The 16,697-nt window shown below is 35.8% G+C and overlaps 1 protein-coding gene across 2 annotated transcripts in view; it reads left to right on the forward strand.

Moving 5' to 3' along the window:
• The window catches only part of LOC117215874 (LIM and SH3 domain protein Lasp), a 42,354-nt gene that overhangs the window by 18,301 nt on the left and 7,356 nt on the right, over positions 1–16,697 (forward strand). For both annotated transcript variants that reach the window (XM_033462438.1, XM_033462439.1), the window contains exon 3: positions 15,635–15,906. In XM_033462438.1, the coding sequence (XP_033318329.1) occupies positions 15,635–15,906 (272 nt within the window). The remainder of the gene's footprint in view (positions 1–15,634; positions 15,907–16,697) is intronic.

Raw genomic sequence — 16,697 nt, forward strand, 5'->3', positions numbered from 1 at the left:
CCGAGCGAAAATTCAAAGTCGATTTTCTCGAAAACAAAGCCTCAAACCAAAAATTTGTATTCTATATTTTCGACTTCTTTTTTCGCGTAGAATCGCCCCCTTTCCGCTTGTACCACCAGTTGTCAACCACCCTGTATATTGTACATATACATATATACAGTCAGTCTATAAACTCCTATATATACCCATCAAATTTTGTATAATGGGATTATCGAAAGAAATAAAAAATACATTTCGTCGTAGAATCGTCTGTTATTCTATAAATTTTGTTATTTTTTTAAGTTCGCTTAATAGGAATTTCAAATTTCAAATTTTCAAGTTCCAAATTTAAAGAACTTTTGTAACTGTGTAATATTTCACGGTTCGTTGTTTCATTTTTTCCTCCCTCGAAGAAGGAAGTACATTTGCTCGGTGAAGAACAACTGCAACTTGCAGAAGTCACGTTATAAGAAGATAGATCTCGTTAAACCATCCGACATCTGCTTTTCGTCGGAATCTTCATCTTCATCTCCATCGTTTAAAGAACAACTGCACGTTGTCCTCGTTTGTAGAATCACCCTGTAGAAATTCGAATATCCTTCCTGCATATAATTAGTGGAACCGATATAGCAAAGTCGTAAATTAAAACACTATGTGGACATCGATTGATGCAGCCGCATACTTACGCATCTTATAAAAGTGCTTTGATTCTGTGTCGAAAACTCAGCTTCCATTATGTAGAGAATAACATACGGCTTCTACCAATTACACCAAACGTGACTATAAGGTGGAGAAGAAAAATTACGCGAATCGAACGGTTTATGAGGCGGCATCGCGTTCCTCGCTACGGCAATGACAGAGTGCATGTGTCGAGCAATGCGTGGCGAATCAGACGGTGCGATGGTCTGAATAAGCAAAGCAGAACACGTGTGAGTCGTGAGATTCATTCATTCGTCTGGCATCCTCCCGCTCGGTCCTGCTCACCCCTCACCTTCATTTCCCTTGCTCTTTATCTTCCCCCTTTCTCGCGTCTGTCCACCGTTCATTTAATTTTTATGAGCCCGTATATATGAGCAACGTACGTTGTCTGCTAGTTAGATGACCTCCTTCGCCCCAGTATTCGTTCATACAAAAAGAATATCAAAAAGAACACAATATCTTTACGCAATTTTCAATTTAAGGCTGATTATTGAAAGTGATAATTGAAATGATTCGCATAGACAAAAAAGGAGATTTCTCACAGTTACCGTTAAATACACAATTCTAATCACTTCTAATCGCTAAGGATTTCAAGAGATTCGATTAATGAAATTTTTCACATATACACGCTATAAAACTTATCCAAATTATACTAAAAACTGATGCGAATAAAGGAATTATCTCTAAGAGATTAAGGTTCCGAGTAAAAGGAATTAACACGTCTTCCTCGATTAACAGCTTCCACGAATTGCAAAACGTGGATGCAGCATGGAAAGATATCATAATGAAACTTGTATTTAATCCTTAAACAGAATCCAAGATTAGATACTAGAGAATTACATACAGCTGTTATCACGATTTTTCAATTTTCCATTGCATATCATCCTTCCTACCAATTTCATTTGTTCGCCAAAGCTGGTCCAATCCAACCATGTCTCCAGCAGATGTTTCCCACGTCGTGAAGCGCGCGAAAACAATTTGAATTAAGCGAAACGTTTCCCCTGGTTGATGTACTGTTGCTTACAAATGCGCGCGAACACTTGTTCCGGGTTCTGTCGTCGCGCGACGCGCGCAGAATTAACTACACCCGGCAAATGCCTATGGCAAAAGGTAACACGTGTTTCTTCGTGGCCGCTTTTGTTCCACCGACGCGACAGTTCCTTTCCTCGTCTTCCGTTCTCCATCGGCGTCTTTCCTCTGCGTCTTTCCTCCGCGTCTGTCGCGCCTCTCTTCGCCAACTGCTATTTTTTTTTTAATTCTTTCTTCCTCCCTTTCCTTTCGTTATCATAGTAATTGACAGGATGGCACAGGCACGTAGACGCGCTTAGTCATTATGCTGGTTGAGCGATACCTGCGTTCCTCGCTGTTTTAATTAAACGTTTCAGCAACGATGATGGCGATGCTCGATAAGGACGCGTGCGGAAACGTTAGAAATGAAAACGATCGTTGTTTCCCGCGGATGAAAGCACCTTGGATACGAAGCTATGCAACGTAATTGCCGGCAAATTGAGATTTTAATTGCCCGTAATTAATACATTTTACGTTTGCCGCATGTTCAGATGTGGAATCATCGCGGCTGGTCTTCTGCAAATCATTGTATTCTGAGATAACGGGAAGAATGTTTAGAATCGATTTACATGGATTTATATTGTTTAATAGTAGGATTGTGCGCACTGGTGGACATTGTGTTGCTAAATATAACATCTGAATTTTGAATAACGTAGGTTCAGTTATACATGCGTGGAATTCTTTCTTGGAGAAAAACAAGAATAAAGATTGCGAGAAATTATTATATTTATAATCGGAGAATGTTGTCTCTGTTTCTTAATATCTTAATCTTAGTGTTTATAAAAGCAGTTCAATATAAATTATCTTCTCTGACGCGAAAACAAATTTATTCGATTATCTGTATAGTTTGATTATCCGAGTAGCGTGTATTATAATTAGCTCGGATAATTAAAGTTCTGCCATATTATCAAACTTGTTATTTTCATCGTTATGCAAGAGAATTTATTGACACTGATAACTTGGAACTTGTAAACTCCTGCTAGTGATACTAGCTCGATCGTACAACGTTTAGATTTTCCCTTTCTGCTGCAGATCATTTTCTACGATGTTTCTAATGATTGAGAAAACTTGTGAAGTGTTGGAATTTCCATAATTTATTGAGAAGTTAGTCATCGTTTCCTTACAGTAGCATTATCCACGGTTGCCCGGTAGTCGAATGATCGCGTCTCCTCCGAATTTCAACTCTTCGTTGGGAAATGATGTCATCCTCCGGATCGTCATCGGTTCACCACGAATGAATCACTTCCCTTTGCCTCGTTCTTCTCTATTTAGAGGAGGCATGCAGCGTGGCTGCGGTTCACCTCAGAACAACTTGGCACACTCTCATAATCGTCGGTCCTTTCTCTAATTGCCAGTCATTAGTATCGTTCTGCAGTTTCTCCGATTGCTAATCTCACGTGATCACTTGAAAAACAGTTAAAGAAGCTGCTGTAAGAATGAGATTTCACTTTCTAATCATTTGAATAGACCAACTCAGAATTATTCAAAATCGAATCACTTTTCGAAACGCGCTATAAAATCATAGCCAACTGATATTCGTGTTAATAAACTTTTACAACTTCTGAATGTATGGAAACTGTGAGTATGAAATATGCGTAGCTGATTGAGAATTAATGTAAATGCATACATCGTTATTTTCCATAAAATAGCGTTCTACGTTTATTATTATTCGGAATTCATTATACCATAAGTCATGGGAACGTAACATGCGTAACAGTGAGTAAAGTTGTAATGTAATTAACTATGAAGCTAAAGCAATAATTCTATGTGAATATCACATATTTAAGACTAAACATTGAGCAGTGAAACACACCTTTATTTAAATCAATATTTTAAGGAAATTTCATTTTAATTTTCTACATTCTTTTTCCTCCGTTTTGTTGGAAGCAACGACTTTAGTTTAGAACAGTACGTTGAACAAAAATGTCACGGTAGCGTAAAACGAGACACAAGGGCCGGGAATAAAATACGAACTGAGGAAGAAACTCGAGAACACACATATGTGCATATGCATAATCTGAAACAGTGGTCGTTATGCATTGCGTATGTGTAATATATTTATGTACGTAAATTACGCTCGTTACACGGTCGTACGTCTCTCTAAATCGTTCCATTATTCATTCGTTTTATTAAAATCGCTTTTAAATGTTATGTATATGATCAAGATATTTAAATGAACCGCATATTAACTTGTACAGGATGATCGTTATATTTAACCGTCTTCTCATTTCGAGTTTTGCTGCTGAATTTGAATTTGCGCATGTTTTACGTATGATAAAGTATCAGTTATGAAATAAAAAATGCGATAAGAGTTATATTATTTCTGATAGCGTCGCGTACAGATACGAATACCGCTTTTCAAGTATAAGGGTGTTTCAAGGTCAATCTTTTCTCGTTCTGAAAAGCTCACGTCAGAAGAAAGCAAATTACATTTCAATGACGTTATTTTGAAATCTTCGTATAACGATAAAAAAGATAAACTTTAAGGTTACGATAGTAATTCGATTAACAGTTCTCTCAAGTTTTCAAATAGACAGAGTGTATTTAACATTGCTCTATCAAGATAGAACGCGAAGAATGTCGCATCAGGATAAAGAATCTGCAACACAAAGGTGTTTCAAGGTTCCAATTTTTCGCTTTTTAAAGAGAAAAGAAGTCCGGTGACGTTATCTTGAAATCTTTTCAATGATTCGCTATATTATGCCGTTTGGCTCATCTTCCTGCGGAGATAGGACAAAATTTCGCACATTTAAAGAAAAATTCTCATAAAGGATATAACCCAACAAACACGAAGATGGTACCCCGCTGGGGGTAGCCGCCCACATGACGATCAAACAGCTAAAAAATTCTACCAAATGTCCAAATTGGACAAATTGTGAATGTGAAATATTAAATAAAAAAAAAAATTTTTTTTAAGAAAATTCGTATGAGTCGAGTTCGTATTGAATTAACGGCTTTATGAAATTCGCAAATATATGTACTATATTCGCAATAAGGATAGAATTGTAAAAAGTGGTTCCATACTAAACTTTTAAGCTCTATACTCCGCACGTGAGAAATTCGCATCGCCGAAGAAAAAATGCCGGAAGTATTGGCGTCGTTAAATCGCGTGGCCTCAACTCGGAGTAATTTAACAGCTAAGAGTAAAAGGGGTGGCCAGCGTAGCGTGACCCGACTGCGTGGCTACGGTGAACCGACCTTGTCCCACAATGCACCTTTAAACCCCACCATAGTTGAGACAACTCGGCCTAAGTGTAATTTTACAACCCTGTATCAGACAAGCTTTCTTGTCGCGTTACTTGCAACAGACTGCACTTCGTACGACGCGAATAACGCTTATGGGAAGTAATTATGTTTTTCATTTTTAACCTGTTAATTGGATCGCTTCTTAAGTAGCAACTTTCACTATTCGGAAATGAGTAATTAATAGACTGCGGATGTCTAGACAAACCGCTTTTTTTCTAACTTTTAATTTTTCTTAATTACACCATTTTTTTTAAAACTAGGAACTACTAAAATTACGAAATCAGTAGATTGTAAATTTGATTAGTAGGTTGAGAATATTTATGCAAATTCTTATTTTTCAGAATTTTGTTGAGTTTTCTTACATTTGGGATTGTTGTATAGATAGAAGTTTGTTTTAGTCCTTGAATATTATTTTTCGAAATCAGGGGCTTTGTTACGAAAAGAGATTATATATATAATTTCTTATATAATGTTATATATAATATTATATATGTTTACATCTTTGTATTTCCACCTCACAGCCTTGAAAAGGATTTCGTTTACAGTCTCTACAATGTCGATCTACTTAATCTATACCTATACCTGTACCTATACCTATAATTTTACGTGTTCTGCTTGGTCTAGTTTCTTACCTTTGCTTTCAAAGAGAAGATTATAAACAGACAGGTACTTGGGTAAATTTAATATTTTTATATTTTATCAATTTTATATTTTTATGAACATACTCGGAGAAATTTGAAATTAAATCTCTTCTACTAAATATTATAATTTTTCATCTGTATTCATCTGTATTCTTTACAGCCTTACATATTTAAATCTCCCGTATATAAATGCATAAACATTCGCGATCTATTAATTAATAAAGCTAAACCAGTTTCGATTATCAATTTTAATTCTTGCGAATATAGATACAATTTATTTCACATATACAAATACGCAGAAACGAAACCATGATTGAAATATAAAAACTTTGAAATATGAAAACATCTGTATTCATCTGTATTCTTTACACCCTTACATATTTAAATCTCCCGTATATAAATGCATAAATATTCGCGATCTATTAATGAATAAAGCTAAACCAGTTTCAATTATCAATTTTAATTCTTGCGAATATAGATACAATTTATTTCACATATACAAATACGCAGAAACGAAACCATGATTAAAATATAAAAACTTTAAAATATGAAAACATCTGTATTCATCTGTATTCTTTACACCCTTATATATTTAAATCTCCCGTATATAAATGCATAAACATTCGCGATCTATTAATTAATAAAGCTAAACCAGTTTCAATTATCAATTTTAATTCTTGCGAATATAGATACAATTTATTTTACATATACAAATATACAGAAACGAAACCATGATTAAAATATAAAAATTTTAAAATATGAAAACATCTGTATTCATCTGTATTCTTTACAGCCTTACATATTTAAATCTCCCGTATATAAATGCATAAACATTCGCGATCTATTAATTAATAAAGCTAAACCAGTTTCAATTATCAATTTTCATTCTTGCGAATATAGATACAATTTATTTTACTTATACAAATATACAGAAACGAAACCATGATTAAAATATAAAAACTTTAAAATATGAAAACATCTGTATTCATCTGTATTCTTTACACCCTTACATATTTAAATCTCCCGTATATAAATGCATAAATATTCGCAATCTATTAATTAATAAAGCTAAACCAGTTTCAATTATCAATTTTAATTCTTGCGAATATAGATACAATTTATTTCACATATACAAATACGCAGAAACGAAACCATGATTAAAATATAAAAACTTTAAAATATGAAAACATCTGTATTCATCTGTATTCTTTACACTCTTACATATTTAAATCTCCCGTATATAAATGCATAAACATTCGCGATCTATTAATTAATAAAGCTAAACCAGTTTCAATTATCAATTTTCATTCTTGCGAATATAGATACAATTTATTTTACATATACAAATATACAGAAACGAAACCACGATTAAAATATAAAAACTTTTTATATGAAGAAATCACAAGGTCGAGAAGATCTGTGATCCGGAGAACGAATTAACTCGTCTGCTCCGAGTTAATAGGTTAACCGAAGCATCTCAGCTCGAAACTCAATCGTCGTTCGATCGATCGAGTTCTTTGATACGCGACATTTCAATTCGTTCACAGTGGCACGCTGTCTCTCCTCGTCGATATCTTTACGGGCTCGAGAGGGACACAAGCCCGAAGAAGAAAAAGTGGGAATCTCGTTTCGGCCTTCGTTGGAATTCGAGTAATGCGGTCGAAGTAAGGCTTCGTTCGGTCTCTGTGCCGACACTGCTAGGCAGGCTACTTCCGAAGCCATTCTCGCGATTCCTGCCAGCGGTTACGGAATCCAATAAGACCAGTCTCGGAAAATTTCTCCCCAACGAGACGTCATTGGAAAAAGGAGACCTTGTGGTTGTCTACTGCAGGACCGGTATACCTGTCCATGCCACGATCGCCTGCAGTTACACGATTCTTTGCATTCGACTGCTCTTATTGCATGTACTTCGCATTAATTATTTCTTAACTTTCTTACGCGTTATTCGTGGGATAAACACTGGTCGAGGATCTATTAATTTTCTATGGTTGACAGGATTCGATTTTTAGAAAGGATATTTTTCGAAGGTTTTATTAGGGAGTAAAGTAGCCGAGGATATGTAATTATTGATTATAAATTCACAGTGAATTTTCAATTCTTGAATAGTGAAAGACAGTTATCGTTGTTTTCGTTTCTATTTATTTTTCGGGAAAAAGCACTTGGTTTACATATTTCTAACTCTCACTCATTCCCATACTTTATATAGAGCAGCAATCATATCCAAATAGGCACACCCATTCATGCTTTCATCTTATCATTCATTTTATATCTAATAATAAAAGCTTAAATATACCTATATATCTTTCTTTCAATTTATATCCACTATCCTATATTAATCTATACACTCTCACATGTCTACCTTTGGCTTAGTTCCGTATCTATGTTCTTAGGCTAAAGTCTAACATATAGCAATTGCCTCTGGCTGTTGTTTTTTCTCTCTTCCTCGGATTCTGCCTTTCCCGCTGTTCTTACATATTTATTAATTTTTATCATTTCATTTATTATAAACCGTTGAAAATATTCCATTCGTCCGCACCTGCCCTCAGTCTTTCTTTCCACTGAATCTGATAGCCCGAAAAATTTGTATCCTTGTTCAAGATTTCCGTAACGTTTCGGAAAATCGTTTTGTCTGTACCTTTACTTCCATTCAGCGCTGTTTCTGCTCCATCGCTTTGTTGAAATCCTGGAACCGTCTATTAGACGAGCTTCCTTTTCCTCTATCAGTCCATTTTAACCATTTTCCACTCACCCATAGTGACGATTATAATTGTCAATGGCAATAACTCAAAAGATCATCAATTGGAAGTTTGGCATATTAGAAAAACATCACGAAACTTATAATTTATTTTGTTCGAATTCATAAAAATGAAAATGCCGCAGTTGCGTTTACGTAAGAATATTTATATAACCGAATTGAGGCAACATGTGCGTCAGTAATAGTAAATATATCAAGGATTGGAATTTTACTTGTCTTGCGAGAACAAGAAAATATTATAAACTAAATCAAGTTGAATTCATATAAAAACTATCCCACTAGTTGTAAAGAAGCTGCATAAATTCCTACGAATACAAAGAGCAAGACATGATCGCCATAAAGAGCTACGACAAACACTTTCGACAAAGTAATTAGAGATTCTAAAAACACTTTAGAAATTAGCATAAAGAGCTTGCTTATTCATGTATTCATAACTGTACATACACATACAGCCCCGTATAAAAGTGTTAGGATAATTATAGTATCTTTGTTCCAAGATTGTAACAAATAATAGACAAACTTTATTGTACTGATTTGTTTAATTTTTGATATTGTATAAGATAAGAAAAGTATACGTTTTTAATATATCAACAACTTTACTACAAAATGCATGTAATTTCAAATTCATAGCTTGTACCAAATATCGCAGTTTGAGGTGGAATATACAGGCTGGTTGGTAACTGATGGTACAAGCGGAAAGGGGGTGATTCTACGCGAAAAAATAAATCGAAAATATAGAATAAAAATTTTTCGTTCGAGGCTTTGTTTTCGAGAAAATCGACTTTGAATTTTCGCTCGGTACGCGTGCGGTACATTATAACGGATCTCACGCGAAAAACGCGTCTACGCTTCTACGCGAAAAAAGAAGCCGAAAATATAGAATAAAAATTTTTTTTAATTTTTCCATCGAGACAACGATCTACAGTGAGATCCGTTATAACGAGACGCGATAAAGCGCACGCGTGCCGAGCCAAAATTCAAAGTCGATTTTCTCGAAAACAAAGCCTCAAACGAAAAATTTTTATTCTATACTTTCGACTTCTTTTTTCGCGTAGAATCACCCCCTTTCCGCTTGTACCACCAGTTATTAACCACTCTGTATACTGAACAAATTAAACAAAAATAAAGAAGAAAAGAAGACGAAGATAATAAAAAACTTATGACGTTAGAGGAAAATTACAAGCACCAATAAAAATAGGAATTCTCTAAGTGGGAAAACAACGTACCAAATACATCTCCTGTTTCATTAGATCACTAAATGTCAGGAGTGTCGCAAGCGCGCGCCAATCTGTTGCATCTTGCGGTAGCACAGGCAACGGGGAGTTTTATGCAGATGCGAATACGTAGCGTGGAGCGAATAGCGTGGATCCTCGAGACGACAGGAAATATCCTAGCCATTAACGGTGTACAATGTAGAACACACACAGTGCACAGTTCTGTGAAGCGGACCGACAAAAGGCCCGGTACGCGTATCTATTATATTCATGCGTGGCACAACCACGTGTTACGTAACCTGGCTGGCACAATTACCTGGGGTAGACAACGCTATAGATGCCGTACATGGAAAACGAACTCGTGACACAAATCTTGATTACGCTGGTGTGAGCTGCTCGGCACGATACGCGGCTCACCTTTTCGCACTTTTGTGTCCAACTAACGAGGCGCCACTATGAACATTAAATGGAGCGTAAAAGCTAATCCGTGTTTATTGTATTAAAGGGTTATCCTGGTTTAGAACGCCACTTTTAAAAAGACTTTGTTCGAGATTTTATCCAAAGAATCTATAAGATATTTTCTTATCGATGGTTTCTGTGTTTCGGCCTTGTGCCCTATTTAACTCACATACAGTTGATTATTTTTACGTGAATAAATGTGTGTGCAACAAACGATACAAGAAAGCTTTACACTTTCTTTCGAAGAAGATTCGAAACAAATATTTTAGTGGCATTCTAAACCAGAATACTCGTTTGACATAGTAAATATAGATTAACTTTTATGACCCATTCAATGTTTAAAGTAGTGAACAGTTTATTGAAACAAACAATATTACTTTGAAAAAAGAAAGATATTTTGAATGAGAAAGAGATGTGCAATATCAGAAATGGATTCCGTAAGTGAGTAACAGCGAACATGTTGTAAGATTTGTTAGGGTAATTAGCTAGAATAATTGAAGAAAATAGAATTTTGTGTGTATTCCTTGCTCCAGTTCTTGTTCCTTTTATTTTTTCTTTTACTAAAACTTTCTAATGTTTTTTAATACATTTTTTATATATCTTTATATCAATTAGAACGCACTACTATTTATCGTCACTATTTATATCAATCAGGACACATACATCGTCGGTCACACTATAAGAACTTATTTTCGCAAGAGTTGTTTTCTACGCTTGTTTCTTACATTTAACTATTTCAGCCAGATCATTTCATAGAGTTAGACTTTCACAACGCAGGAAACAGGACGTGGAATTTGAATTTGTAACCGTTGAATGTAGCAGAAAGGTTGAAATCGACCAGGTGAACGAGTTTGTTAATATATGTATCTGCCGGATGAATGAATTGAAAACGAGTTGTTGGAAAAATCAAGCTGATGGAAGTCATCGGTGAACCGACGACTAGCCGTGCGTGATTCATGAAACGATATTCAATATAATTTATTCGCGCGTTCTAACGCAATGACTAATCGGAGCTAGTCACTCGTTAACGCTTGTGTCACAGATACACTTGAACTTTCATTACATTCTTATGCGGGTTCTCTACACGATGTGTATGCATACCAAAGGAAAATTCAACAAAAAAAAACAATGTATGACTAATTTGTCACCATATACAATCATGTCTGATTCCTCTTTACATACAGAAATAGCAGAAAAAATACTGAATTATCGTCTTCTCTTCTTATTATCTCTGAGATTTCTGCTTTTTATATTTTTCTTCTTTTTTTTAAGGAATAATGCAAGAGTACAGAGTTATTACTCGTTACTATCTGATTACCATAGCATTATGATGTTTGTTGTTATTACTTTTGAAATCTTTTTTTTTTTTTTTTGAATAATGTAAGAGTACTACTTTGTTTGAAAATATCGTTTGTTGTTGTCTGTTTGTGACAGAATTGAGAATTATTATCTTGTTTCATTATTACCTCTGAAAATGTCTGTTTCTCTTTTTCAATGAATAATTTAGAAGTACAAGTTCATTTGTAAATATTGTTCGTTAGTATCTGTTCGCTATAGAGTTACGTTTTCTGTGGTCGTTGACAAGAGCTTCTCTTGATTACAAGGTGTTTACAAAACGCGATAGCGGACGCGTGATTTATCGAATCGCATTGCACACCTATGTACCGGTGTCCTCTCAAATATAACTTAGCAACAATGATGTACCATTATACAGGGTGGTTGGTAACTGGTGGTACAAACGGAAAGGGGGCGATTCTACGCGAAAAAAGAAGTCGAAAATATAGAATAAAAATTTTTCGTTCGAGGCCTTGTTTTCGAGAAAATCGACTTTGAATTTTCGCTCGGTACGCGTACGGTACGTTATAACAGATCTCATGCGAAAAACGCGTCTACGCTTCTGCGCGAAAAAGAAGCCGAAAATATAGAATAAAAATTTTTTTTAATTTTTCCATCGAGACAACGATCTACAGTGAGATCCGTTATAACGAGGCGCGATAAAGTGCACGCGTGCCGAGCGAAAATTCAAAGTCGATTTTCTCGAAAACAAAGCCTCAAACGAAAAATTGTTATTCTACATTTTCGACTTCTTTTTTCGCGTAGAATCACCCCCTTTTCGCTTGTACCACCAGTTACCAACCACCCTGTATATATTTTACATCAAATTTGTGATTCATCCAGGGAAGGAAACAAAAGCCGAGTAATCGGATAGTGCAAAAAGTTCTTAGGATTTTCACCTTTTATAAATTTTTTTTATTCAACCGATCTACAGGTCTTTCGTTGCAGAATCAAGTATGTGAAGCAGCCGAGTTCTTCTAATATTTATTTAGTTGTCTAGTATTTTTCTATTTATTTCTATTTATCCCTCTTTCTCCCTTTATGCGAATCATGTTATCAATGGTTGAATCTTTTAATATTTTGCAGTTTCATCTCGAGTTAAGCTCGACACGTTCTACGCTGTTCTATTTCTTTCGCTTTTAGGATACGAAACATCATCTTTTGTATTAAACGTAGTATTATTTTGTCATAAAAAGGCGAATCAAAACGATAAGTAGCTTGTACCCATGTGAATGAAACAAAATTATTATAATGTGCCATAAATAAATTTGAGACCGGAATTTTCTAAAAAGATAATAAAATGGCGAAGTTTATAAGAAGCAAGATTAATTATTTTAATTCCTGCGAGTTATTTACATATACGCACATGATTGAAAGGCGCATGTATTTCGATCTCGGCCTCGATCGACAACCGCCCTGTATCGATTCGATCGGACGACCTGTTCTGCAAAACGTTTCTATCCGGCGGATGACTCTCGATATCGGCTTATTAGCCTGCTCCGGTTGATCCTGGGCTCGCCGACGACGTTGATTGCGACTGGAACCGTCGCTGCGTTTTTCTTCTCCTTTCTTTGTGCTCTCTTCTTTACTTTCCTTTTCACTTTCCTTTAATTACCAGCCAGAGCGACGCGATTATTCAACAAACTGTGAAAGATTACGCGATACCTGGCTCCTCTTATCGCGTCGCGGTCCTCTGATAAAGCCTCGAATTCCTCGTCATGCGTTTGATGCAAATTTTCCCCATCGGAGCCTGGCATCCTTCAGGAAGGAAGAGCGAGAGAAAGAGAGAGAAAGAAAGAGAAATTTTACTAATTAGCAACTACTAGTAGTAGAGGTAGTGGTAGGATTGCAGGATCCACTTTATTGTAAGTTTGCATGTGAATGAAAAGGATATAACAGAGAAGGAAAATAGCGTTAAATAGAGGCATTATACGTTGAAAAGACTGAGAGCGGTAATTTTATGCATAATTTATGCATTGGCTAAGAAAATTCAATGATTTTATAAGAACTGTAATTAAAAGCTTATTATCTGTTTACGATATTGAATTCCACTGGAATTACAATTCCTTTTCCTGTCTTCTTCTTCACTTTTTTTTTTTTTAATGAAGCAATTTTTAACTGACAATCGAATTTTCTTAAGCGAAACTTTTGATTTTATTGGAATTGATTTACAACTAGATTTGCGAATACATATCTATTAAATGTTGATTGCATCCTCAATTATTACAGTTCATTCTTTCTTCCTTCCTCCATTCTCTTTTCCATTTTTCTTCACCACTTTCTTCTTTGTTTCAAACGTATGCGCATCCGATTACGCGTCCATCTCATCGTCTCACCGTTTCCTCCCCTAATTAATACACCGGCAACGACCTCGTAATTCTATTCCGCTCGATCCACGCGAGCGTCTGTTGTAACGTGCGTTCTGAACGCTATGATAAGAAGCCTTTTATTTCCTCGTCGCAGGCTTAGAAACGAGCAAAAACTCACGATCGCAAGCCGATGTCGAAAGTTTTCGTTGCGAAACGCGGGAAACTTTGCATCCGATTAATTATACTTAGTATAGTACGTTTCTGGTTCGCATCATTTTCGTTCCATTGAATTACGATGCTCTCATTGCGATGCACCCTGGTGAAATAGCTTTGATTTTGATCAACATTAATTGGCGCGTTACGTGTACCATCGAATATATCCGTAAGATTAATAATCTAATAAAATGTCAAAAAATTCAGAATAAATGATTCGCAGGATAATTATTTCCTTATCCACGATAGTTTCAACTTTGTATTAAAAACAGGATGGAATTAAGACGTAAAAAAATTAGTTTATTCGGAAAGTTGATAAGACGATTTGGGAAAAGTTTGATGGTAATTTAATTTTATAGAAATAGAATGCTAGTAAATTGTATCTCTATGGTTTCACACGGCAAGCTTTAAAAAAAAGATTCACTTAGTAAATTGAAAGACACAACGTTGTCCATCTTCTTCTCTACTTTTCTAAGTGTTTCACCGTCACTGTCTGTTCAGAGTATGTTTCATACTCTTCTCCCTGCGGTACGATTATCAACTGTGCTTCACAAAGGATGTAAGCGATAACCAACGGCGTCATCGACCGCTTGTCGTGCACTCGAAACTCTTATTCACTGTGATTTCCATAATTTCTCCATGAGGAACGCGCATCAGCCAAGATGACTCACTTGTCCTTATTTTAATCCTCTTCGTTTTAGACATGTGTCAACTGTAACATTTTTAAGTTCTTCCAAAGTAGCCTGCGTGTTAAAGAAATGTTATACTACATTTCCGACCTCATCCCTCTTTTCACGTGGAATCATCCCCTTCTTTGCACATTTGTCAACACTTGTGGGATACTTATTACATACAGGATGGTTGGTAACTGGTGGTACAAGCGGAAAGGGGGTGATTCTACGCGAAAAAAGAAGTCGAAAATGTAGAATAAAAATTTTTCGTTTGAGGCTTTGTTTTCGAGAAAATCGACTTTGAATTTGCGCTCGGTACGCGTCCACTTTATCACGTCTCGTTATAACGGATCTCACTGTAGATCATTGTCTCGCTGGAAAAATTAAAAAAAATTTTTATTCTATATTTTCGGCTTCTTTTTTCGCGTAGAAGCGTAGACGCGTTTTTCGCGTGAGATCCGTTATAACGTACCGTACGCGTACCGAGCAAAAATTCAAAGTCGATTTTCTCGAAAACAAAGCCTCGAACGAAAAATTGTTATTCTACATTTTCGACTTCTTTTTTCGCGTAGAATCACCCCCTTTCCGCTTGTACCACCAGTTACCAAACACCCTGTATATACGCAATATCATTTGAAGGAATTTCCGCCACTATATTTCTCATTTTGAATATCATATTTAACTCGTTCCTTTCTTTCAAATTTCGCATTATAATTCATACTATTGTATTATTGTTTTTTTTTTTTTTGCTGAAAAAGAAATTTTCCTCAAAACGGTTCAAATAAATAACAATCCTTTCAAATCAACGTAGCCCTCTAGAAGCCAATATTAATTCAAAGCACAATTCAATGACTCGAGCAAACTTGCAAATTCGAGTGACATGGTTTCTCAACTAGCGTGGAACAAGTATCAGAAACATTTCACCATGAACTCGCTGCGATTATCGATGCTTAATTAAGTGTTGCTAGATCGACACACGCCACTGCTCTACTCCTGGCGATCGAGTTTTCCATATAGTCCGGTCTGTTACTTCCATGTATTTCAGACACATACCAAAGGCGAAGGCCACCACGATGGCGGAAACGTTGGAACTGAAGCGTATCGCGGAGAACACGAAGATTCAGAGTAACGTGAAGTATCACGCCGAATTCGAGAAGGCAAAAGGCAAGTTCACCCAGGTGGCAGATGATCCGGAAACCCTGAGAATCAAGCAGAACAGCAAGATCATCTCGAACGTGGCTTATCACGGTGAGCTTCAGAAGAAGGCCATCATGGAGCAGAAGAGGACGATGACCGGAGAAAACGGCGAACAGATCGGTGAGTTGAGACTTGTCCTATGGTTTACCTGTACTCTTTATTCACGTATTGCTTAGATTGTTTAAGTATTTGTATCCGCGATTTGGTGAATAGAATCGGTGAATAGAAGCTCCTGAAGCTTTCTATACCTAACAGATATTAATGTTCGTAATACTCGTGAGATTATTCCATAAGCATTTTTTCGTTACTTGTTTTGATAATTGTGATACGCATGGAATCTGAAGGTTTAAGATTTCATTATAGATAACTTTAAATTACTTCTACAAGTTTAAGTAGATTTTAACTCGTTAAGGACTGAACAATGGAGTAATGAATAAAAGATGTGTAAATGCAATACATATATAGGAATCAGACACATAAAGTAGGTTTTATGACTTAAAGAAAAATAGTGTACCGTGCTATTATAAATACATTAATTTCCATGCATAAATAACGATATAAAGTATCTTCTTATATATTTTTTTATTGAAGAATAAAGTATATACAGGGTGGTTGGTAACTGGTGGTACAAGCGGAAAGAGGGTGATTCTACGCGAAAATAGAAGTCGAAAGTATAGAATAAAAATTTTTCGTTCGAGGCTCTGTTTTCGAGAAAATCGACTTTGAATTTTGGCTCGGCACGCGTGCACTTTATCGCGTCTCGTTATAACGGATCTCACTGTAGATCGTTGTCTCGATGGAAAAATTAAAAAAAAAATTTTTTTATTTTATATTTTCGACTTTTTTTTCGCGTAGAATCACCCCCTTTCCGCTTGTACTACCAGTTACCAGTCACCCTGTATATTATAGAA

The sequence above is a fragment of the Bombus bifarius genome, unplaced genomic scaffold, assembly GCF_011952205.1.
Source record: "Bombus bifarius isolate JDL3187 unplaced genomic scaffold, Bbif_JDL3187 scf7180000009832, whole genome shotgun sequence".
Classification (NCBI taxonomy): Eukaryota; Metazoa; Arthropoda; class Insecta; order Hymenoptera; family Apidae; genus Bombus; species Bombus bifarius.